Source organism: Biomphalaria glabrata, chromosome 1, assembly GCF_947242115.1.
Source record: "Biomphalaria glabrata chromosome 1, xgBioGlab47.1, whole genome shotgun sequence".
NCBI lineage: Eukaryota > Metazoa > Mollusca > Gastropoda > Planorbidae > Biomphalaria > Biomphalaria glabrata.
The window spans coordinates 16,861,771-16,885,913 of NC_074711.1; the positions used below are offsets into that span (position 1 = coordinate 16,861,771).

Consider the following 24,143-nt stretch of genomic DNA (forward strand, 5'->3'; position numbering starts at 1 on the left):
TGGCTTAAACATTTCATCACATTTAGATCTAGTTCATAATAAAGACTAATCAGGACTTAAACATCTATAAGCAGTGATGCACTTATAAGCAATGAAAACTGTATCACGAAATTTTGACTTTTCTAAAAAAATATCCTTCTTTTATATAGCAGCAAAGATATTAGTTACTTTTAAAGGGGGACTAAGCGCGTGGCTTCCGAACCTGGGGTACAGGGTTCGAATCTCGGTTACGACTGTGATTTTACATTTCGGAATTTTTACGGCGCCCTAAGTTTAACCAACTCTAATGGGTACCTGACTTTAGTTGCGAAAGGAAAAGCGGTTAGTCGTTGAGCTGGCCACATGACACCCTGCTCGTTAACCGTTGGCCAAAGATACAGATGACTTTAACATCATCTGCTCTATACATTGCAAGGTCTGAGAGGGGAACTTGAATCTATTTTTACTTTACTCGTTACTTAGATGGAATTTGTATATTTTTATGTTACAAAAAAATTTAATTCTAGGAACAGGAACATATTTCAAAACATGTTAACAAGCCCTTGATAAATTTAAAATAGTGATTAGTAGAAACAATGTATGCACCTAACAATCTCTCTGCTTCCATTCACCTATTCCACAGAATGAAATATAATTTACTTAATGCATACAGTTTATAGTAATTTAAAACATAATAATGAATGCGAAATTATTGACATTCGGAATTGTGGGATTCATTGCAATAATGTAAATCTTTACATAGTTATCCTTAAGATATGTGTCATCTGGGCGGACGATATGCAGAGTTCCTGGCCAGGGCTTTTGAAGGAGATGACTTGAGCCTCTCAATACCTCACTCACATACAGTTTGATGATGATGATGATAAATACAATATTATAAAAGACAAACTCTTTAATATAACAATAACTGAATTCACACCAAGACACCTTTAGACTAATGTAATGCTAGTTACCAAGTAAACAAAAGAATAGCCCAGAAGGTTTATAAAATATATGTACAAGTCCTTATATATATATACACCTATAACATTCAAATCGGCGTTCGTCTATTAACTTTGTTGTGTGTGTATGTATGTAGGCCTATGTATGTCTATATATTTATTTATAAATTGTCGATGTGTAAACACTCTTAATATGTCAAAACTTTGCCCATCAATAAACAAATAGAGAATCAGTTCGACTCAATGTTATTTGTCTGGTTAGACTGACTGCTGAAATAAAATGTTGTATCTACTATACCTAGACACTTTATCCTCCTGGCGACGACCATTTATTGTATGTCAGTTTTAAGGCAAGTACTGGGCATAGTCTAAACAGGCCGCTGAAACTCTATCATCAATGCTTCAAAAAATATCTATTTAAATCAATTGACATATATAGAGAGATAGTAATCTTGTAATAGAACTAAAGAGGACTTAGGTAACTCAACACTAAAGAAAAGCTTTTGGACATAAATGATGGAGACAAGGAACAAGGAAGGTAACGATAGAGGATAGCAGTTGGAGATAAGTGTGTGACTTCCCAGCATTTATTTGTTGACTGACGACTTGGACTTGGCCCCGTTATATGAAGTTATCCATTGCTTCATCTTTACGGTTGTCTCAATAAATTTCTACAAGATAATTATCTTTATGGTGTGTGTGTGTGTCTGGTAATAATAGTCACATTCTCAGGTTGTAGTTTATTGAAACATGTTAGGCGACTATTACGTCCTCACATAAAGTAAACGCACAAGCCAGCAGTCATCATTAAATATATAGGAATGTTTTGATGGGAAAAACAGACTTAAAAAAACAAGAACTAAAGTACATGGGTCTAACAAGTGACTTTTAAGTGATGCGTCTCCAATCCGTTGGACCTGTGTCTTTTTATTTCAGCACTTGCTGTTAATCAGAAGTGTTTGGTCGTGATCCATGGATCGATCATAGGCGCACAGCCCAACTCTGTCAACAGATAAAATATTGAGTGAGACAAGCAGTAGTAGGTTAGATCTGCTTTACATTAACTATGTGTATAGCGAATTTATTTTTAAATTAAAGTTTGTTATCTAGCTGGACTCTGGAAGGGGAGAGAGTGGGGTGGTTAGTCTCTCCCACTTTCCATATTCTCAGATCAACGAAAACTTGACACAATTATTCATTGTCCTTAACAACACACGAATCAATAAAAAAGTGGGAAAATTATTTTTTTTTATTAATTAGTTCGTAATTAATGAAACTAGTTTTATACAGAGACAGGACTAGCTCAGGGGAGATAAGCCTTGTGTAGAGAACTAGTCGAGTTAGACAAAACATTTGAAACTAATCCTCCAATTTTAATAAACACTTGGTCTAGCCCAGTTGCTACCATTTTAACATTCTATCCAGGAGGCTTTAGCACTTGAGTTCAAAATCAAGTTTTTCAACTTTTAAAAAACTTACTTTTGAAAAGTCATCACGTATCTATTCCTCCAGACACCATCTCCCCCCAACCACCCCCTTTTTCAACTTGTTCACACCAATGATTGGACCATAGCATACTGAGCGTGATAAAAGCTTGAAATTGCTAATTTTAAAAAAATGGTAAAAATATCGAACGGCAAGCAGATTAGATTTATTTTTGTTAGTCTAGATCTATTAAAAGTTAATTATATGATTAATTCAAAAAAATGAATACAATTTCACTTTATATAACTTTTTTTTATTTTACTTGTTAGACTTTAACTTCTACATGTTTCCATTTGAAACGAGATACCATGCATTGTTTGTCATCCAACTAAAACACTAGATTGAAAGATTAGCTTTAAAGGATTCTCGTTCATCTATTCTGCCAACTACAGCCTACTGACGGGGAGTGTAAAAAAAGAGAGAGGAAAAAAGAGAGAGAGAGAGAGAGTGAGAGAGAGAAAAAGAGATAGAGAGTAAAGAGAGGGAGAGAGGAAGAGAGAGAGAGAGAGATCTGAAGTACACAACATCATACGTCTTATTTGTTTCCGGTGTGTAGACCTGCACACGCTCGATGTAGATCTTCTGAGGGATTTGCCAGAATAGGTTCCAGAGTAAGGTGGCCAGAGTTCCGGCTTCTCTCTCCCAGCGAAGTGTCACGGACTGTATCTCTCCGATATCAGAGGAATGAGTTAGAGTGAGTCGTAGAGTCTGGTCAGTCTTGAAGAGAGTCGAACTGTTGCACAAGTCATGATACAATGTTTTTACATTGTGTTAGTGGTTTGGGGAATATTAAAATATCAAAGACATTTTCAGTATTAGGGGAAATCTTAAGACAGCTTTTTATATAGCAAGACGTCTTAAGACAACTATTTACATAGCAGGGCATCTTAAAGCAGAACTTTGTAGAAGCAAGACAACTTTAGACACATGTTTATATATAAAGATATCTTAAGACAGCTGTTTATATAATATGACATCTTAAGACAGCTGTTTATATAGTATGACATCTTGAGACAGCTGTTTATATAGTATGACATCTTAAGACAGCTGTTTATGTATTGCAGCACAGCTTATGACAGCTGTTTAAATAGCATAAAATTTTAAGACAGCTGTTTAAATAGCAAGACATCTTAAGACATCTTAAGACAGCTGTCTATAACGCATGCCATCTGCTGTTTATACCAAAAAGACAACTTTTTTTTCTTTTAGAAACTGCTATGTAATGATTGAGAGGCAAAGGTCAAATGCTATCATTTGTTAGAATTAATCATTGTTGGTATCTGAATAGTGCAAAAAAAAATTAACTATCAAAACGTTAAAAGAATTAAAGTTGTATAGATATCTATAAGGCTTACGTTGAACTGCTCAAAGTTAATGTGTCCCATGTTACTCCACGTCTCATCTCATCAAGAGTCAATAGTGCAAAGTACCAAATGTAAAAATAATAATGGCAATAATGAACGCAGTGTTTCACATGACTACACAGATGCGACCTGTATATAGTTCCACAACTTTTGCAGACAAAGCGGTTGTCCACGGGGGTCTATTTCATTTTTCATTTTGTCTTCTCCGCTGTCTTCATTAAGGCCTTTCTTTTGGGTCTCAAATGTGTGTCCCGCAGCTTTTGTGAGATTTCTCCAACTGTCTCTTTCAGAGACCATCTTCTGCCAGCTACTTTTCTCTATGCCAGTGAGTGCGAAATTGCACCTGAGTTGATATTTATAGCGCTTACTGGGGTACATTTGTTACGCCGTCCTCCTTTAAGTCTGCCAAAGAAAATCGCATTTGGCATGCGGTAGTCCCCAATGAAGATAAGTGTCCAACCCAAATGGTAATTAGTGCTTCTATATTGTCCTACACCTGCCTCCAGCAGAACATACATTTGTAATGCCCATTATATGGAGAGAAGGCATCTTTGGTGGAAGTGTTCGAGGACCCTTAATGTCTTTGATATAATTTGTAATTTTAGACTATTGGATTAGAACAGAGCACAGCAGTTACATGAAGAGAAACGTTTTCGGGCCGTTGTTTTCGAGATCCGTATCCACGTTTTTTTTTTGTGTATCCTATGAAGAGTTTGTAAGCTGACAAGAGGAATTGTAAAAATGAGACAAGTGGCGAAAATAAAATAGTTTTCAGATAAAAATGTTATAAAGCGAACATTTTATGTCTCACCTTTCTTGGTTTTGAAATGTTTTGGTAACACCGGAAGTTCCTTTAGCAGACGCAAACATAATCCCCATCTCTGAGAAAGAATTCTGGGTACTGAGCTTGATGTTAATCTCGTAGTGATACTCTGTACGTAAAGAATGAGACTATAAATGGCAGACAGAAGTGTTTTAAAACTTTTCTTTTTAGAATAATGAACTCAGAAATCAGACAAAGGCATAGAAAATCTGATATTGTCTTCGAACAAGAGGGATTACACACCTTAATAAAATGATTTCTTTAAGACCTTGCTACATCTTTATCTCTAAAAGACTGGAATCTCTCTCTCTCTCTCTCACTCACTCTCTCAAACACACACACACACACAGACACACAAGAAAGGGCACAAAACACAGAACGAAAAGGGCTCAAAGTTACTAAAACACTCGCTGACCATTCTTTAGATGACTGCACGCACCATTAGAAAAACAACAATAGTACTAAAAAGTTACATTGATTTTATCATTGAGTTATTATCAAGAGTTTGATCAATAGTACGTCACAAGAGGGAAAACATATACAAATATATTCAAGAATAAATATCAAAGACTGGACTATTCTTTACAAATTGTCAAAGGGCAGAGAACCAAGATATTGTTATAAACCTGGTGGTGGCACAGATGGGGGTAGTGGTGTGAGTGTAGTCAGCCGACGCAAATCGCCCCAGGCCAGCGCTAGACGAGCGGTCAACCGTGACGAGTTACGACGATCGGCCGAGACGAGTTAACAACATGAAGGTTCGAGTAGGATCGGCGTCGTGAACAGAGCTCAGGAGCGTCCCAGAATGGTCGAGCGACGTTCTGTCCGGTTCTAGAAGGCCAGTAGGGACCCTATTTAAAGAGCGGAGGTGTCGCAGTCAAGACGGTTCAGAAAGCGGGTTCACGACAGGAGTTCAGAACACGGTCGACTACAGCACAGTTCAACGGTGTGGTTCTGTACGGAGCATTACGACGGTTCAGTGCGGAGTACTGTCAAGTACAGTTGAGACGAACGGCGTCTTGATCTTGGTCTGTGATCGAGTCCGACACAACGAGCCCAAGTGTGTGAAGTCATTCCCGAACTGTTGAACCCAGTGCAAGCCCGGAACGAGACGGAGAGGCCAGTGCAAGACTTGATACGGCGGAACGGTGTTATCGGAGAGATATTTGTTATCGCAGAGCTATTTGTACTATTCTACGTGCTGCCAATTGTACAGTATTGGCTGTTATTTATGGACATTAAACCTTTACGTTATTTTGGAGCCCTGACTTGTCAAGTTCTTTAAGTTGGTGGTGTATGGTGCAGTTTGCAGAGAGCCTGGATAGTGAGATTCGTAACAATATATTGTGCAATGTTAGGAAAGAACAGTAGTATATCGACTATTACAAAATTATTTTGGATTTGAAGCCTATTACCTTCAACTTCTCTTTCACCTATCTCTTAGTCTGTTGGACCGTTGGGAACTACGCAATTAGTCGACCTTCTTTATCATTCCTCTCTGTCTTTTGCCTAGGATAGAACATTTTTCAATGGCAGGCCCATCCATTCTTTTATGTTGCTTACATCGCTTTCACTGCCTCTTCTTTTTTTCCTGGTACTGTTCCCTGAAGGAATGTCTTTGCGAGCCGCGAAGACCTTGTAATATGGTCTTAGAGTTTTAGTTTTTTACAATAGTTAGCGGGTATTCGTGGGTCCAATCGCTGTAGTAACCATGTTTGTAATTTATTTTTTAGCGATGCGGTCTTTAAATATGATACCTACGATCCTTCTGTAGCATTCCTTTGCTAGGATCCTCCTCTCTAGCTCTGCAATCAGCGTCCACGACTCGCAAGCACATAGGAATGTGGTCATGACCAGGGAGCGCATCAGTCTGAGTTTGGTGTCTATGGCTATGCCTTGTCTTTCCATAGGGCATAGAGGGCATTAGAAATTTGTAGTACCTTTAGGTGGACGGCCTCACTGGTCCCCTTCCAACCCCTAAATCTCTCACATGTGTCTCCGAGAGCCATGCCCTGGAGAACCGCTTCAGCTGACGGACTAAACCATGTGAGGGGATGGTGATAACATGGCACCACTGGGCAAAAGGCCTTGTTGACTAAGGTCACCGGCCAGGGCGGAACAGTCCCATGATGGACTACAACGGCCACATGCTCAGGACCAAGGCGAACCAGCTAATTGGATGTACTCAGCTGTGGTCAAGCATGGAGAGGGATGGGCGCCGCCATTCAAGTATCTAGCCTTCATGACATTGAATGAGCCTATTATAATAATGATAAAATATGAGGATGGAGTAAAAAAAAACAAGTAAAACAAAGAGTTTGTTTCTTTAAAAACAATTCTTCTTTGATACAACTGACCAATCAGTGTAAGACCGATTATTCTGCTTTCTCTAATAATTAATGTAGGGTTTTAGAAATGAAATATTAATCCACCCCTTTCTTCCCTCCCCTGTTATTGAAAATAAAATTCTGGTTCAGGGAATGTATAAATGTACTAAGAGTTCATACAATTCTTGTGATAGGTCTATAGATCTAGTTGTAGGAGACGGTGCGCACAATGTTCTTGAAAGTCCATTTGTTTATTTAACTCTTTAATGAATATGGCCAACATGCCTTGATCACGGGATTTGTTTGTATTCATTTGCTACAGTGTTTTTCTTTCACACCACTACATTAAAATATTCTTCCACTACATTAAAATATTCTTCCACTACATTAAAATATTCTTCCACTACATTAAAATATTCTTCCACTACATTAAAATATTCTTCCACTACATTAAAATATTCTTCCACTACATTAAAAATATTCTTCCACTACATTAAAATATTCTTCCACTACATTAAAATATTCTTCCACTACATTAAAATATTCTTCCACTACATTAAAATATTCTTCCACTACATTAAAATATTCTTCCACTACATTTAAATATTCTGCCACTACATTAAAATATTCTTCCACTACATTTAAATATTCTGCCACTACATTAAAATATTCTTCCACTACATTAAAATATTCTCCCACTACATTAAAATATTCTTCCACTACATTAAAATATTCTTCCACTACATTAAAAATATTCTTCCACTACATTAAAATATTCTTCCACTACATTAAAATATTCTTATAATTTAACTTACGACAATATGGTTTGGATCCAGCTGTAGTCAGGTAAAAGGTTTGGGTCACACCGTTAGATGGTTCGCAATGGAACCCCATTCTTGCACATTTCTGAGCCCCGCAGACCTTACATTCTCCTGACTGATTATAATAAAAGCATTGGAGATTTTCATTTATATTCGAAAAGACATATTAAAAGCTAACTTTTTGGTATAGATGGTGTACAGAAGAAAGGAAGGGTTGGTAAGCTATACTTTTTGAAATGATAATTTATCATTCCTGAGCCATTGCAGCACTGTCAAATCAAATTTTCTAAGCTTTTCCTTTTGTCATTAAATTTTATTTAGTTTGTTTTATTGAAGTTAAATGTAGCCTCCTTGACATGCTTAATTGGAGATAACAATTTTTTTAGTGAATTAAATTTCGTTTTAAAAAGATTAGTCAAGTTTCATTCCGATATGTAAGATAGTTTTATTAGCTAGTAGACAGTAAATGTAAGATAGTTTTACTATTAGCTAGTAGACAGTAAATGTAAGGTAGTTTTACTATTAGCTAGTAGACAGTAAATGTAAGATAGTTTTAATGTCAGCTAGTAGACAGTAAATGTAAGATAGTTTTACTATTAGCTAGTAGACAGTAAATGTAAGGTAGTTTTACTATTAGCTAGCAGACAGTAAATGTAAGATAGTTTTAATGTCAGCTAGTAGACAGTAAATGTAAGATAGTATAACTATTAGCTAGTAGACAGTAAATGTAAAATATTATAACTATTAGCTAATAGACAGTTAATGTAAGATAGTATAACTATTAGCTAGTAGACAGTAAATGTAAGATAGTATAACTATTAGCTAGTAGACACTTTCATTGATAAAACACACAGAGAGAAAAAAAAATGATTGTGAACCTACCAAGAAATCAGCTTCTCCGTTGCATGGGTAAGCTGTGAATGGACACTTTGTGTTGATACTTTCCATGAAGTAAGTGATTGATCTGATATGATTACAGCCAAACGTTTCCTTCACACCTACGTACAGTTGACAGTTTTTGTTTATATCTTAGTGTGATGGTTTAACCCTAAAGATGCGTGTGGTAGTTTAGCCTCTAAACATGAACATTGTAATTTCATTTTGTATGTCTTCATTGCCAAACAGCTCAGCACTTTAAGGGTTAAGAGTAATTTAATAATTATATTTCAAATAATTGGCTTCCGCATATACATCGCTTATACGCTTGTAACCTGTTTTTTTTTTATTTATGCTTTTTCTGTTTTTTTATTTAGAAATAAATTAAACATACAACATCTATGTAAGCGGATCGTTTTATTTATACAAGGAACCAGGCTTGTACAAGAAAAAAGGCCTGTACAAGAAACTAGGCCTGTACAAGAAACTAGGCATGTACAAGAAACCAGGCCTGTACAAGAAACTAGGCCTGTACAAGAAACTAGGCCTGTACAAGAAACCAGGCCTGTACAAGAAACTAGGCCTGTACAAGAAACCTGGCCTGTACAAGAAACTATGCCTGTACAAGAAACCAGGCCTGTACAAGAAACTAGGCCTGTACAAGAAACCTGGCCTGTACAAGAAACAAGGCATTTAATGCGCTTGGTGTACAAAGAGAGGGTAGACAGAGAGTTGTACAGAGGAAGAGAAGGAGAGGGTAGACAAAGAGATGCACAGAGGGAGAGAAGGAGAGGGTAGACAGAGAGTTGTACAGAGGGAGAGAAGGAGAGGGTAGACAGAGAGATGTACAGAGGGAGAGAAGGAGAGGGTAGACAGAGAGATGCACAGAGGGAGAGAAGGAGAGGGTAGACAGAGAGATGCACAGAGGGAGAGAAGGAGAGGGTAGACAGATAGATGTACAGAGGAAGAGAAGGAGAGGGTAGACAGAGAGATGTACAGAGGGAGAGAAGGAGAGGGTAGACAGAGAGATGTACAGAGGGGGAGAAGGAGGGGGTGGACAGAGAGATGTACAGAGGGAGAGAGAAGGAGAAGGTAGACAGAGAGATGAACAGAGGGAGAGAAGAAGAGGGTAGACAGAGAGATGTACAGAGGGGGAGAAGGAGGGGGTAGACAGAGAGATGTACAGAGGGAGAGAGAAGGAGAGGGTAGACAGAGAGATGTACAGAGGGAGAGAAGGAGAGGGTAGACAGAGAGATGAACAGAGGGAGAGAGAAGGAGAGGGTAGACAGAGAGATGTACAGAGGGGGAGAAGGAGAGGGTAGACAGAGAGATGTACAGAGGGGGAGAAGGAGAGGGTAGACAGAGAGATGCACAGAGGGGGAGAAGGAGAGGGTAGACAGAGAGATGTACAGAGGGAGAGAATGAGGGGGTAGACAGAGAGATGTACAGAGGGAGAGAAGGAGGGGGTAGACAGAGAGATTTACAGAGGGGGAGAAGGAGAGGGTAGACAGAGAGATGTACAGAGGGAGAGAGAAGGAGATGGTAGACAGAGACATGTACAGAGGGGGAGAGAAGGAGAGGGTAGACAGAGAGATGCACAGAGGGAGAGAGAAGGAGAGGGTAGACAGAGAGATGTACAGAGGGGGAGAAGGAGGGGGTAGACAGAGAGATGTACAGAGGGGGAGAAGGAGAGGGTAGACAGAGAGATGCACAGAGGGAGAGAGAAGGAGAGGGTAGACAGAGAGATGTACAGAGGGAGAGAGAAGGAGAGGGTAGACAGAGAGATGCACAAATGGAGAGAAGGAGAGGGTAGACAGAGAGATCTACAGAGGGAGAGAAGGAGAGGGTAGACAGAGAGATGTACAGAGGGAGAGAAGGAGGTTGTAGACAGAGAGATGTACAGAGGGAGAGAAGGAGAGGGTAGACAGAGAGATGTACAGAGGGAGAGAAGGAGAGGGTAGACAGAGAGATGTACAGAGGGAGAGAAGGAGGGTGTAGACAGAGAGATGTACAGAGGGAGAGAAGGAGTGGGTAGACAGAGAGATGTACAGAGGGAGAGAAGGAGGGGGTAGACAGAGAGATGTACAGAAGGAGAGAAGGAGGGGGTAGACAGAGAGATGTACAGAGGGAGAGAGAAACTGGAGCGAGGGAGTCATAGTGAGATACCGAATCAATCAGTCTGATGTCTGACTACAAATGACTGACGTGTGATTGTATCCACTGGGTTAGTACCTTCACGAAGTCCGAGTTCTTTAATATCTGTCACTGGGTTCCTGAGGCAGCCTGGCATGTCATGGCCAAGGTTTGGGTAAAAGTCGTAATGACCCAAGGCTTGAAATGTTCCGAGACCTAGAGTTTATATTTAAAAAAATTAAAATTAAATGAAAGATTATGCTTTTATGCTAATGGGCATGTGGTTGTATTCACATTGAATTTCTGTAACAAAACTCAAAAAAGGTAAATAACATTCCATTCACATATGATATACCTTCTGAACTTTATATTTAGCTTTGGACGGAAACATCAAAGGATTCAGTTAAAGACACAAGCAAAGAAAGGGTTGGGGAGGATTCTCTTTTTTTTTCGAAATTTAATTTGAGGCAATTTGTTTCCGTGATCGTTTTTTAAATGCATTTATAAAATTTTTAAAAAAAAGTTGAAAAATGAAACACCTGAATTCAAACTCGAGGGCTCAAGCCTGCCCAAGCCAACACAATAACCACTGCGCCAGCGAATCTTCTATGAAAAAGGAAGGTTTTAAAGTTATCTATTGTTAGCTTCAAACTTTAAAACGGCGACCTCAGAATATAAAAGGGGGCTAATTCAACTTATACAACCTCACCAGTAAGTACAATTTATTTCCCCTTTTCGATACTAAACAAAATAATTAATTACCAATTGTTTATTAACTAATAGGCTAATTTTGTTTGTTACTGATTCTTGTGTTGTCAGGTAAAAAAAAATTGTGCGAAATTTCAGCTTGATTCAGCTTGATCGGAGATTGGGTGTGGGAGAAATAACGTGTACAAACTTTTTACCAGACACATAGAAGGAGTTAATGTAAGCTTTGTAAAAAAAGCATTGCATGGACCTAAGTACTTCGCACACAACATGAGTCTAGCTTTTAGAGGCTATTAAATCGTGTGCTTCTGTTTCTATTCTTGGAGATAATGTTTACAACACATAAATATCCTCTTTGTTTACCAGATCTGCTCTACTTTCTTAAAGCAATAAATAATATTAAGACACTAGCAAAGAAAAAGCGAAAGGGAGATACTTGGGGGCGATATAAGGTGAGTTTAAAATTTAAAAGAAAGCAGCTTGCTAGCTATTTATAGTTATATAGTTAAGTTCTACACACAAATGTATAAATTATGTTTTCTCTGTTTTACCTAAGTAAGGCAAAGGTCTGCAATCGGTATGAATGACGTCCACAAAGATTGCATCAGAAGGGTCAAGTCGAACTTTTGGGTCAGTATTTTCAAAGTAAAGACCTGCAGGATCCAGTCCTAGAGATGAAATAGAAACATGTAGAATTGTGCATTTGATGTTTTCTTTTTCAAAACAGTTAAGTTTATTTAATTTTTGTTTCTAAAAAGTCTGCCATAAAATTGTACATTAAGTACATAGAGATTCTGCTAATTTTATATACATCAGCAGCTTTAGACTTTTTCTTGCAGTTGATTAAAATTTAAATTTTAAACCTTAAATTAAATCAAAACAAATTGTCACAATTTGTTAACGAAAGAGGGTCTACACATGTAGTAGGGACTATGTCGGTGGAGATGTGTCCCAGACGGTTCAGTGCTGTGTGAAGTCAGTCCGGAGCAGCTGAACCCAGTGCAAGTCAGTCCGGAACAGCTGAACCCAGTGCAAGTCAGGCCGGAGCAGCTGAACCCAGTGCAAGTCAGGCCGGAACAGCTGAACCCAGTGCAAGTCAGGCCGGAGCAGCTAAACCCAGTGCAAGTCAGTCCGGATCAGCTGAACCCAGTGCAAGTCAGTCCGGAGCAGCTGAACCCAATGCAAGTCAGGCCGGAGCAGCTGAACCCAGTGCAAGTCAGGCCGGAACAGCTGAACCCAGTGCAAGTCAGGCCGGAGCAGCTGAACCCAGTGCAAGTCAGGCCGGAGCAGCTGAACCCAGAGCAAGTCAGGCCGGAGCAGCTGAACCCAGTGCAAGTCAGTCCGGAGCATCTGAACCCAGTGGAACCCAGTGCAAGTCAGTCCGGAGCATCTGAACCCAGTGCAAGTCAGTCCGGAGCATCTGAACCCAGTGCAAGTCAGTCCGGAGCATCTGAACCCAGTGCAAGTCAGTCCGGAGCAGCTGAACACAGTGCAAGTCAGTCCGGAGCAGCTGAACCCAGTGCAAATCAGTCCGGAGCAGCTGAACCCAGTGCAAGTCAGTCCGGAGCAGCTGAACCCAGTGCAAGTCAGGCCGGAACAGCTGAACCCAGTGCAAGTCAGTCCGGAGCAGCTGAACCCAGTGCAAGTCAGTCCGGAACAGCTGAACCCAGTGCAAGTCAGTCCGGAACAGCTGAACCCAGTGCAAGTCAGTCCGGAACAGCTGAACCCAGTGCAAGTCAGTCCGGAACAGCTGAACCCAGTGCAAGTCAGTCCGGAGCAGCTGAACCCAGTGCAAGTCAGTCCGGAACAGCTGAACCCAGTGCAAGTCAGTCCGGAGCAGCTGAACCCAGTGCAAGTCAGTCCGGAACAGCTGAACCCAGTGCAAGTCAGTCCGGAACAGCTGAACCCAGTGCAAGTCAGTCCGGAGCAGCTGAACCCAGTGCAAGTCAGTCCGGAACAGCTGAACCCAGTGCAAGTCAGTCCGGAGCAGCTGAGCCCAGTGCAAGTCAGTCCGGAGCAGCTGAACCCAGTGCAAGTCAGTCCGGAACAGCTGAACCCAGTGCAAGTCAGTCCGGAACAGCTGAACCCAGTGCAAGTCAGTCCGGAACAGCTGAACCCAGTGCAAGTCAGTCCGGAACAGCTGAACCCAGTGCAAGTCAGTCCGGAACAGCTGAACCCAGTGCAAGTCAGTCCGGAACAGCTGAACCCAGTGCAAGTCAGGCCGGAACAGCTGAACCCAGTGCAAGTCAGTCCAGCAGCTGAACCCAGTGCAAGTCAGTCCGGAGCAGCTGAACCCAGTGCAAGTCAGTCCGGAACAGCTGAACCCAGTGCAAGTCAGTCCGGAGCAGCTGAGCCCAGTGCAAGTCAGTCCGGAGCAGCTGAACCCAGTGCAAGTCAGTCCGGAACAGCTGAACCCAGTGCAAGTCAGTCCGGAACAGCTGAACCCAGTGCAAGTCAGTCCGGAGCAGCTGAACCCAGTGCAAGTCAGTCCGGAACAGCTGAACCCAGTGCAAGTCAGTCCGGAACAGCTGAACCCAGTGCAAGTCAGTCCGGAACAGCTGAACCCAGTGCAAGTCAGGCCGGAACAGCTGAACCCAGTGCAAGTCAGTCCGGAGCAGCTGAACCCAGTGCAAGTCAGTCCGGAACAGCTGAACCCAGTGCAAGTCAGTCCGGAACAGCTGAACCCAGTGCAAGTCAGTCCGGAACAGCTGAACCCAGTGCAAGTCAGTCCGGAACAGCTGAACCCAGTGCAAGTCAGTCCGGAACAGCTGAACCCAGTGCAAGTCAGTCCGGAACAGCTGAACCCAGTGCAAGTCAGTCCGGAACAGCTGAACCCAGTGCAAGTCAGTCCGGAACAGCTGAACCCAGTGCAAGTCAGTCCGGAACAGCTGAACCCAGTGCAAGTCAGTCCGGAACAGCTGAACCCAGTGCAAGTCAGGCCGGAACAGCTGAACCCAGTGCAAGTCAGTCCGGAGCAGCTGAACCCAGTGCAAGTCAGTCCGGAACAGCTGAACCCAGTGCAAGTCAGTCCGGAGCAGCTGAACCCAGTGCAAGTCAGTCCGGAACAGCTGAACCCAGTGCAAGTCAGTCCGGAACAGCTGAACCCAGTGCAAGTCAGTCCGGAACAGCTGAACCCAGTGCAAGTCAGTCCGGAACAGCTGAACCCAGTGCAAGTCAGTCCGGAGCAGCTGAACCCAGTGCAAGTCAGTCCGGAACAGCTGAACCCAGTGCAAGTCAGTCCGGAGCAGCTGAACCCAGTGCAAGTCAGTCCGGAACAGCTGAACCCAGTGCAAGTCAGTCCGGAACAGCTGAACCCAGTGCAAGTCAGTCCGGAGCAGCTGAACCCAGTGCAAGTCAGTCCGGAGCAGCTGAGCCCAGTGCAAGTCAGTCCGGAGCAGCTGAACCCAGTGCAAGTCAGTCCGGAACAGCTGAACCCAGTGCAAGTCAGTCCGGAACAGCTGAACCCAGTGCAAGTCAGTCCGGAGCAGCTGAACCCAGTGCAAGTCAGTCCGGAACAGCTGAACCCAGTGCAAGTCAGTCCGGAACAGCTGAACCCAGTGCAAGTCAGTCCGGAACAGCTGAACCCAGTGCAAGTCAGTCCGGAACAGCTGAACCCAGTGCAAGTCAGGCCGGAGCAGCTGAACCCAGTGCAAGTCAGTCCGGAGCAGCTGAACCCAGTGCAAGTCAGTCCGGAACAGCTGAACCCAGTGCAAGTCAGTCCGGAGCAGCTGAGCCCAGTGCAAGTCAGTCCGGAGCAGCTGAACCCAGTGCAAGTCAGTCCGGAACAGCTGAACCCAGTGCAAGTCAGTCCGGAACAGCTGAACCCAGTGCAAGTCAGTCCGGAGCAGCTGAACCCAGTGCAAGTCAGTCCGGAACAGCTGAACCCAGTGCAAGTCAGTCCGGAACAGCTGAACCCAGTGCAAGTCAGTCCGGAACAGCTGAACCCAGTGCAAGTCAGGCCGGAACAGCTGAACCCAGTGCAAGTCAGTCCGGAGCAGCTGAACCCAGTGCAAGTCAGTCCGGAACAGCTGAACCCAGTGCAAGTCAGTCCGGAACAGCTGAACCCAGTGCAAGTCAGTCCGGAACAGCTGAACCCAGTGCAAGTCAGTCCGGAACAGCTGAACCCAGTGCAAGTCAGTCCGGAACAGCTGAACCCAGTGCAAGTCAGTCCGGAACAGCTGAACCCAGTGCAAGTCAGTCCGGAACAGCTGAACCCAGTGCAAGTCAGTCCGGAACAGCTGAACCCAGTGCAAGTCAGTCCGGAACAGCTGAACCCAGTGCAAGTCAGTCCGGAACAGCTGAACCCAGTGCAAGTCAGTCCGGAACAGCTGAACCCAGTGCAAGTCAGTCCGGAACAGCTGAACCCAGTGCAAGTCAGTCCGGAACAGCTGAACCCAGTGCAAGTCAGTCCGGAACAGCTGAACCCAGTGCAAGTCAGTCCGGAACAGCTGAACCCAGTGCAAGTCAGTCCGGAACAGCTGAACCCAGTGCAAGTCAGTCCGGAGCAGCTGAACCCAGTGCAAGTCAGTCCGGAACAGCTGAACCCAGTGCAAGTCAGTCCGGAACAGCTGAACCCAGTGCAAGTCAGTCCGGAATAGCTGAACCCAGTGCAAGTCAGTCCGGAACAGCTGAACCTAGTGCAAGTCAGGCAGGAGGCAGAGAGGCAAGTAGAGTTGAATACAGGGAGACAAGAGGGCAATGGACGGTAAGGCAGTTGTACAGTCAGTGTTAAAGGTTATCTATCGTATTGGACTGACTGTTGTCAAGTTCTTTGAGTTGGTTGGGGCGTGTGGTGCAGTTAGCGGAGAGCCTGTACAATGAGAGTAGTTATAATATTTAAGATTTTGTAATTTTTGTATCTGAACAAACAATAGAGTGGTTGATATTTGAATGAATCTTTTATTCTTTGACTGTGAATGGGAAAAGAAAATTTTCTTTTTATTTGAAATAGTAAGAGACAGTGTTCTCTCTAGGAAGTTTAGAACCTCTGATTTTACCTAAAAAGCAGTGTACCTGTTATTTTACCAAAGAGGAACTGTACCTGATATTTTACCTAAGAGTCAGTGTAGCTGATATTTTCCCTAAGAGGAACTGTACGTGATATTTTCCCTAAGAGGAACTGTACCTGATATTTTCCTTAAGAGGAACTGTACCTGATATTTTCCCTAAGAGGAACTGTACCTGATATTTTCCCTAAGAGGAACTGTACCTGATATTTTCTCTAAAAGGAACTGTACCTGATATTTTCCCTAAGCGGAACTGTACCTGATATTTTCCCTAAGAGGAACTGTACCTGATATTTTCCCTAAGAAGAACTGTACCTGATATTCTCCCCAGTCCATTGATTTTTTCTCCAGTATAACCAGCAACATGAGCTCCGAGGCTATGACCAATAATGTGAAACAGCAAGGGTGGTATACCAACTGAATCCTAAAACAAAAGAAATAAAGTTTTCTTTAAATATTGTGGGCACTTTTATGAATTAGATTTTGTTTATTTTGAAAGCGTTTGCTACATTTTTTTGTTCCTGAAAATGTCCTTAATCATATTTAATAGTTCGGCTTTTTAAATCGTCAAAATGTTCAAAATTCTTCCTATATGTATAATGCAACATCAGTAAAATATGTAGTTTACTATAAGTACAGGCTTTTGTATTAAGAGTTCAATATTATTGACTATCTTAAAATACTAATCTACTATGTGATACTGTTGCGGCAAACAATAAAGTACAGAAATGAATAATGCAGGCAGGCTAAGGAAATATATTGAAAGGCAACAGATAAAAAATGTGACAATGATCAGGAACATTAGAGAAATGTGACAAGGATCAAGAAACAAAAGAATCAGACTTTTCTTTTTTTTTTCTTTCCTGGCCTGGATTAACTTTTGTTTTTATCTTAAGACAAACTTACGACAATTTTCTGGATAACGCTAGCAAGTTGGGCACCCACGAGCCTTGCATTTGCAACTGATATACTATATGTAGACTTAGCACCCAGTGACCAGTCCACTATGATGACATTGTAATCGCCGTGGATCAATAGTTCATCCTTCATTTTCTGCAATAAAGAAAAACAGATATTGATCTACAGAATCTACAGATATTTTATAAGATAATCAACTCGCTTGAGTCTTTCAATTTATTGCTCAATTTCTGTTTTAGGGAATCTCTACGAAGCGTTTTTAACACACTAAACTATGCTTTGTTTAGCATTCGATTTGTAAGATTTGTTGTTTCAGAGTATACATCCCAAAATAGCCTATATAATGCTAATCGTCAATGAAGCAAGAAATAAAGAGTATATAAATATATGAAAAGAACAGGAAGATGAAAATACAGAGAGCGAGCTTTGAAACAAACGCCATTTGTCTAGACGTCAGACCTGCGACATGGCAACGAGCTATTGGTTTAAACTGCCCACAGGTTGCAACGACGCATGTCAATGTTGAGGCCTTCTATAATTATTGGTTTCGACTGAAGTCATTAGTCTGTTTTTTTCCGCTGTACGACTGTGTCAGCGCTAAATGGGAAAGATCAAGATGTCTGTGTGTCGCATCATTCAATCTGTGTGTCGTGTCTGTTTAATTTGTTTTTTATTTTGGTTTTCTATGGAATGTTTTCGTTTTTGAATTGATAAAAGTCTATTTAATCACATGGCCCATTTTTTATACCATATGCTAGGGCAAATGTGTTCAAGTGCTCTTTTTTTCTAGTACCCTTAGAGCATGGGACGGGTTGCTTGAGTTAGACAGGAAAGCCAATGAATTAGAAGAGTTTAATTAGCTGACTAGCATGCACGACTAGATTAACACATGGCCAGGAGAAGTTTGTCATTCTCTTATAAAGAAACGTCTGTCATTTATATGAAAGAAAATTTGAACACACTTCCAATTAGTATCAATAAAACAGTCATAGTCATGGCCTTCGTTGTAGTCTTTAACTTAGTCGCAAATTTGGTCTTGGTCTAAGGCTTGATAGTTTTGGTCTTGGTCTAAGGCTTGATAGTTTTGGTCTTGGTCTAAGGCTTGATAGTTTTGGTCTTGATCTTGATAGTTTTGGTCTTGGTCTAAAGCTTGATAGTTTTGGTCTTGGTCTTAGTCTTGATAGTTTTTGTCTTGGCCTTGATAGTTTTGGTCTTGGTCTTGATAGTTTTGGTCTTGGTCTAAAGCTTGATAGTTTTGGTCTTGGTCTTAGTCTTGATAGTTTTTGTCTTAGTCTTGATAGTTTTTGTCTTGGTCTTGATAGTTTTGGTCTTGGTCTTGATAGTTTTGGTCTTAGTCTTGATAGTTTTTGTCTTAGTCTTGATAGTTTTTGTCTTAGTCTTGATAGTTTTTGTCTTCGTCTTGATAGTTTTGGTCTTGGTCTTGATAGTTTTGGTCTTGGTCTAAAGCTTGATAGTTTTGGTCTTGGTCTTGATAGTTTTGGTCTTGGTCTAAAGCTTGATAGTTTTGGTCTTGGTCTTAGTCTTGATAGTTTTTGTCTTGGTCGTGATAGCTTTGGTCTTGGTCTTGATAGTTTTGGTCTTGGTCTTGATAGTTTTGGTCTTGGTCTAAAGCTTGATAGTTTTGGTCTTGATCTTGATAGTTTTGGTCTTGGTCTAAAGCTTGATAGTTTTGGTCTTGATCTTGATAGTTTTGGTCTTGGTCTAAAGCTTGATAGTTTTGGTCTTGGTCTTAGTCTTGATAGTTTTGGTCTTGGTCTTGATAGTTTTTGTCTTGGTCTTGATAGTTTTAGTTTTAGTCTGTGTAATTGAATGTACAAAAAGAAAGTAATTGAATGTTACCTTCATCCAAGTATCCAATGAAACATCCTCGTAGTATCCATGGATAATCACTTTCACGGGACGAACTATGAAGTTTGACCAGATTTTGGTGACATTCTCAGCTTGAGTTGCCTTTAAGTCGGTTGGTTTTTGGCGGTTCTTTTGTGTGTACAGTTTAAATACGGTTCTTTCCAATAGTCGAAACAACAATGTGAATAAGATAATTATATTACGTATAATAAGGTAAATACGATAATCTTAGTATTCATTGTTTTGAAAGAGTGATGGTAAACAGCTACAAAGAAACAGGACCTATTTATTTTATCACAATTAATGCAATTGTTAAAATTAAACATAGAAAAGTTTTAACTTATTGAGTGCACTAGGTATCCCTTTCAGGCATCGCGATCTGTGGGAACAGATGACGAAAAGATCTTTACATTAACCACTTTACACCACGCCCATGGCGCCTCTCTTATATTGGGCAGTTAATCATTAAGTATTTGTTGTATCCATTTTAAATATCCCAATTAATGTTATAAAAACTAAACTTGTAGAGTCCAAAGCAGGAGATCTAAGCTGCGCAGAGCAAAAGATAAATAAGCGTTGTAAAAAGTGCTGCATTTCAAATTTAAAAATAAAATTGCTACAAAAAAATCTGTGTTAAAAAATATGAGAGATTTAAGATTAAAAATCGTTGAACCAGAAAAAAAAATACTACTAGGCTTAAACCTCTACTTAGAACCAGGCCAGTTTATCGCATTGTCATTATGGTCATAGTTGAGACATACTGTTGAAACATCGTCTTATTTTACTTACTTATCTAGAAACCAAAACTGAAATCTATATTTGAAATCAATCAAAAAGTTCCAGATACTGTAACGTTGTCACTCTAAAAGATCAACGTTATTTTATATTTCAAAAAAGGAAATGTGGGCAACGATGGACATTGTACAAAAATGATTAGTCTGTGTATTATTATCTGCTTATTCAATAATACTTAACCAACTCAGCCACTATTTTTTTATGAATTCAAACAAACATACTCTCCATTACGACGCAGTTACCAACCTAAAGTAGTTCACTGTCTTGCCAATCAATCTCAAAGCAATCAGAATATTGTTTGTGTTTTATGATGCTCAGTATCAATGGAGATAATCTCTGTTAATACTCTGTGATTATGTAAAGAGTTAATGAGTTTTGTGTTTGAGGAAAACGTGGAAAGAAAGACGGAGAATTGAGAATATGTTAAGATTCAATGTGAAAGAAAGATGTACTGACTTGATGGTCTCTGGAGACTCGGGTGTACTGGTCACTGGCCTGTGGATGTTAACGTCAAAGGGTGGGTCTGTTGAAAAGCAGCCCAGAGGGGGGTAGCACACCTCGTTGACTGGGAACAAAATTGCGGATATAATGTAACATAATTGTTTGGAAAGACATTTTGGGTGGGACATAAGTATTAAAAAAATCATTATTGCCATTTAGTAAGCATTTTGACAACACTCATAGCATGTTGCCCACAGGTGAAACTTAATAAGGAAATTATTGTTTTAAACTTATGATTCAACCAACACCAATCAATCAAATATATTCTCTTTTTTTCATGAATTGTATTGCATTGTTAATTGATTATTTTCTGGAATAACTTTAATTATGGCACAACTTTTATGCTTATAGAAAGCTCAGAGCGCTATGGTACAATCTGTTTTGTGGACCAGTGGGACGATGGGTTATCTTGGAGGTTTCCTTGCTTCCTTTAGGCACACAACGCTGCTCTAGTCGAGTGTCGATCTTCGAGCCTTCTTAATAGGTACCCACGCCACGTCCGAGCGGTTGAAGCCTCTCGTCAACAGTAGGCCTATATATATTTGTTTCTTTTTGTTTTACTGTTTCGGACGTTATTTCAGAAATGAAGATTATCGTGTAAAAGCTCATACTGGAAGGGAGGGAAGGGGTGATGCTGGAAAGCGACAGTGCGAAGCTGCAGCTATCCATTTATTTAAGACAAAATGTTAATATATGTAACAATTTAAACCTGTCTCAAAGTATACTAAGGTGTTGCATAGACAGTGGGATTACATTAGCTTTACTTTGACTTGTGTATGTAAAACTAGTAAACACTACAACAGTCCCCAAAGGTTAATAAAATATTTATCCTCATTCTACATTCAGGATTCAAACTTGTAGAATATTCATGCTTCAAGTTAAGCTTTTTAACGCTTGACCCAGTTTCTCCAAGAATTCATTACACGTTTTAAAGATGCCCTAAACTAAGTTGCGCAACTTACGCTTGGTAAGACCAGCTACAAAGGTGCATCGCAAAGACAATCCACAGAGTAGAACAAACGCCAAACACCGGTTCATGGTGTCCTGTGTCTTGTTGAGCGGCTTGGTCTTCATCTTTTATTACTTCGTAAACAGGATTTACTCACTAGCTCTTGATAAGACTGACAGGTCGGTGTGATACTGATATATATCCTAATAATCTGAGGATCGGATCTAAACGACCTTCGTTTGGTTCTTGTATGTGTGTATACATGCTGAGAAATAGATGCTTACGTCTATATTCACATTTTTGTCAGCGATGATTATCCGAGAAACTGATTGTAACTGTCTATCTATCTATCTATCTATCTATCTATCTATCTATCTATCTATCTATCTATCTATCTATCTATCTATCTATCTATCTATCTATCTATCTATCTATCTGTCTGTCTGTCTGTCTGTCTGTCTGTTTATCTGTCTGACTGTTTGTCTGTCTATCTATCTATCTATCTATCTATCTATCTATCTATCTATCTATCTATCTATCTATCTATCTATCTATCTATCTATCTATCTATCTGTCTGTCTGTCTATCTATCATCTATCTATCTATCTATCTTCTTATATATATATACATTCTTTATGTATGTATGTATGTGTGTGTGTATGTATGTATGTATGTATGTATGTATGTATGTATGTATGTATGTATGTATCCGTCTGTAGGCCTTAATGCATTACTGAATATCTTCCATTGTTATATTTTTCTATTCATTTAAAATGTAATTTTATAATATTTGAATATATACAAATCAAAACTATCTACTGTAGATCTACTTCACCATCTCATTTGTCATTTTCCATGCATCTTGACCAAGACCCAAAGTACCATTAAACATTCGCGTGGCAAAAAGCCATAATGGGAAGCTATAGAGATATAAATCTTATCCGTGAGAAACTATCTCTATTATGTATCTCTAGGACCGTATACAATTTTATTTTTTTGACTACCAAACGTGTATCTTTAGGATCTGTTGTCGTTCACACCCTTAGCATTGAATCAATGCACCACCTTGACATCTCATTATAAACATCTGACTAGAAAAATGTTTGGAAAAACTCTTTGTTTCAACATACAAAAATATGTTTGTTAAGTTTAAATCTAAGGACAAAGACAGAGAATATTAATATTTAATCAACTGTTTATATGTATAGCTTGCTAAGCCGCTAACAAACATTTGGGGATGTATTGAAATAGAAAAGAATAAGATAGAATGTTGTCCTTCGTTCCTGAAACCACCTTCCCATTCTCACAACACATCCTTTAGATTGACAATGTATCAACTATCAACACATGGGACTTACGTGACTTAACAGAAGAATGGATCCAATAGTAGAGGAAATAAACTAATAAGAACAATAAATAGCGAAAAAAAAATAACAACTTAGAAAAAAAAACTAGAAACAAACAAACCAGAAACAATTCAGAAATAAGTAAGCAGAAACAAACCCGAAACATTTCAAATATAAGTAAACCGGAAACACACCAGAAATGGTACAATGGTTAATGAAATAGAAACAAGCACTTACTGATAGGATTAAGGTGGCTTTGACGTCTTGAACACTCATAAAATTTCATTTTTTTGTCACTTTGATAATCGAAATTCAGTGTAGCAGTGAAATGTCATTACTAGAAGATGCCCGTGCTACGTTAAGATGGTTGAAAATTAATAGTTTTATTCTTTATGGACGGCCCCATTTATACGGATCGTATTTTCCCCCTGCTCCCACCAAACAAAAAAAAAACACCCTTTGCCCGATTATTCCCTTTCACAAATTAATAATTTAGTCAACACAAACACACACACAGATGACTACATAATGTTAGAAAGAAAAGAGGGGAAAAAATTCTCGTTGTAAACAAAAGCAGCTTACATATTAAGACATTATAAAGTATTGAACTTAGTAGACTAGCCTTTTCTGATAAATGAAATTCAACTTTGAAATTAAATTTTTGCTTTAATTGAAAACGTATCTAAGTAGCATTGCTCTTCAAAAGAGAAGATAAATAAATACATAAATGCCAAGATTTCAGACATACAAGTAGGTGCACTGGGTCATGACTTTCACATTGTATCTTGAAAGTGAACATCAAAGGCACCGGTGACAACGAACGGACATTAGAACCGCTTCGTTCTTGGCAATCCAATGATTGAATACAATTCAGTGTTCTAGTGTCAATCTCTCATATAATGCGTGACGATTTATTTTGTCTCCCCAGATGATATGAGATATGTGTGTCTATTTGAATGAATATAGTAAGAGTGTGTCTTCCCAGATGATATGAGATATGTGTGTCTATTTGAATGAATATAGTAAGAGTGTGTCTCCCCAGATGATATGAGATATGTGTGTCTATTTGAATGAATATAGTAAGAGTGTGTCTGCCCAGATGATATGAGATATGTGTGTCTATTTGAATGAATATAGTAAGAGTGTGTCTCCCCAGATGATATGAGATATGTGTGTCTATTTGAGTGAATATAGTAAGAGTGTGTCTCCCCAGATGATATGAGATATGTGTGTCTATTTGAATGAATATAGTAAGAGTGTGTCTCCCCAGATGATATGAGA

The 24,143-nt window shown here is 40.0% G+C and overlaps 1 protein-coding gene across 1 annotated transcript; it reads right to left on the reverse strand.

Annotated features, from left to right (window-relative positions):
- Positions 1-1,744: 1,744 nt before the first annotated feature.
- On the reverse strand, positions 1,745-21,607 carry LOC106074209 (pancreatic lipase-related protein 2-like). Its single transcript, XM_056025199.1, has 12 exons — positions 21,530-21,607; positions 20,523-20,631; positions 19,263-19,428; positions 17,391-17,537; positions 16,800-16,908; positions 12,030-12,146; positions 10,870-10,986; positions 8,644-8,759; positions 7,756-7,876; positions 4,602-4,722; positions 2,959-3,159; positions 1,745-1,943 (listed from the first exon to the last, which is right to left on the reverse strand). The coding sequence occupies exons 1-12, from the start codon at positions 21,603-21,605 to the stop codon at positions 1,874-1,876; spliced, it is 1,470 nt and encodes a 489-aa protein (XP_055881174.1). The 5' UTR covers positions 21,606-21,607; the 3' UTR covers positions 1,745-1,873.
- Positions 21,608-24,143: the final 2,536 nt, after the last annotated feature.

What these genes read in the sequence shown, in the direction of transcription:
- LOC106074209 (XM_056025199.1), bottom strand. Translation starts at nt 21,605, where the DNA reads ATGAACCGGTGTTTGGCGTTTGTTCTACTCTGTGGATTGTCTTTGCGA. An exon ending in CATTGGATACTTGGATGAAG is followed by an intron (nt 17,538 to 19,262) that starts GTAACATTCAAT and finishes TCTTTATTGCAG; the next exon opens with AAAATGAAGGATGAACTATT. An exon ending in TGGACTGGGGAGAATATCAG is followed by an intron (nt 12,147 to 16,799) that starts GTACAGTTCTTC and finishes TTTCATCTCTAG; the next exon opens with GACTGGATCCTGCAGGTCTT.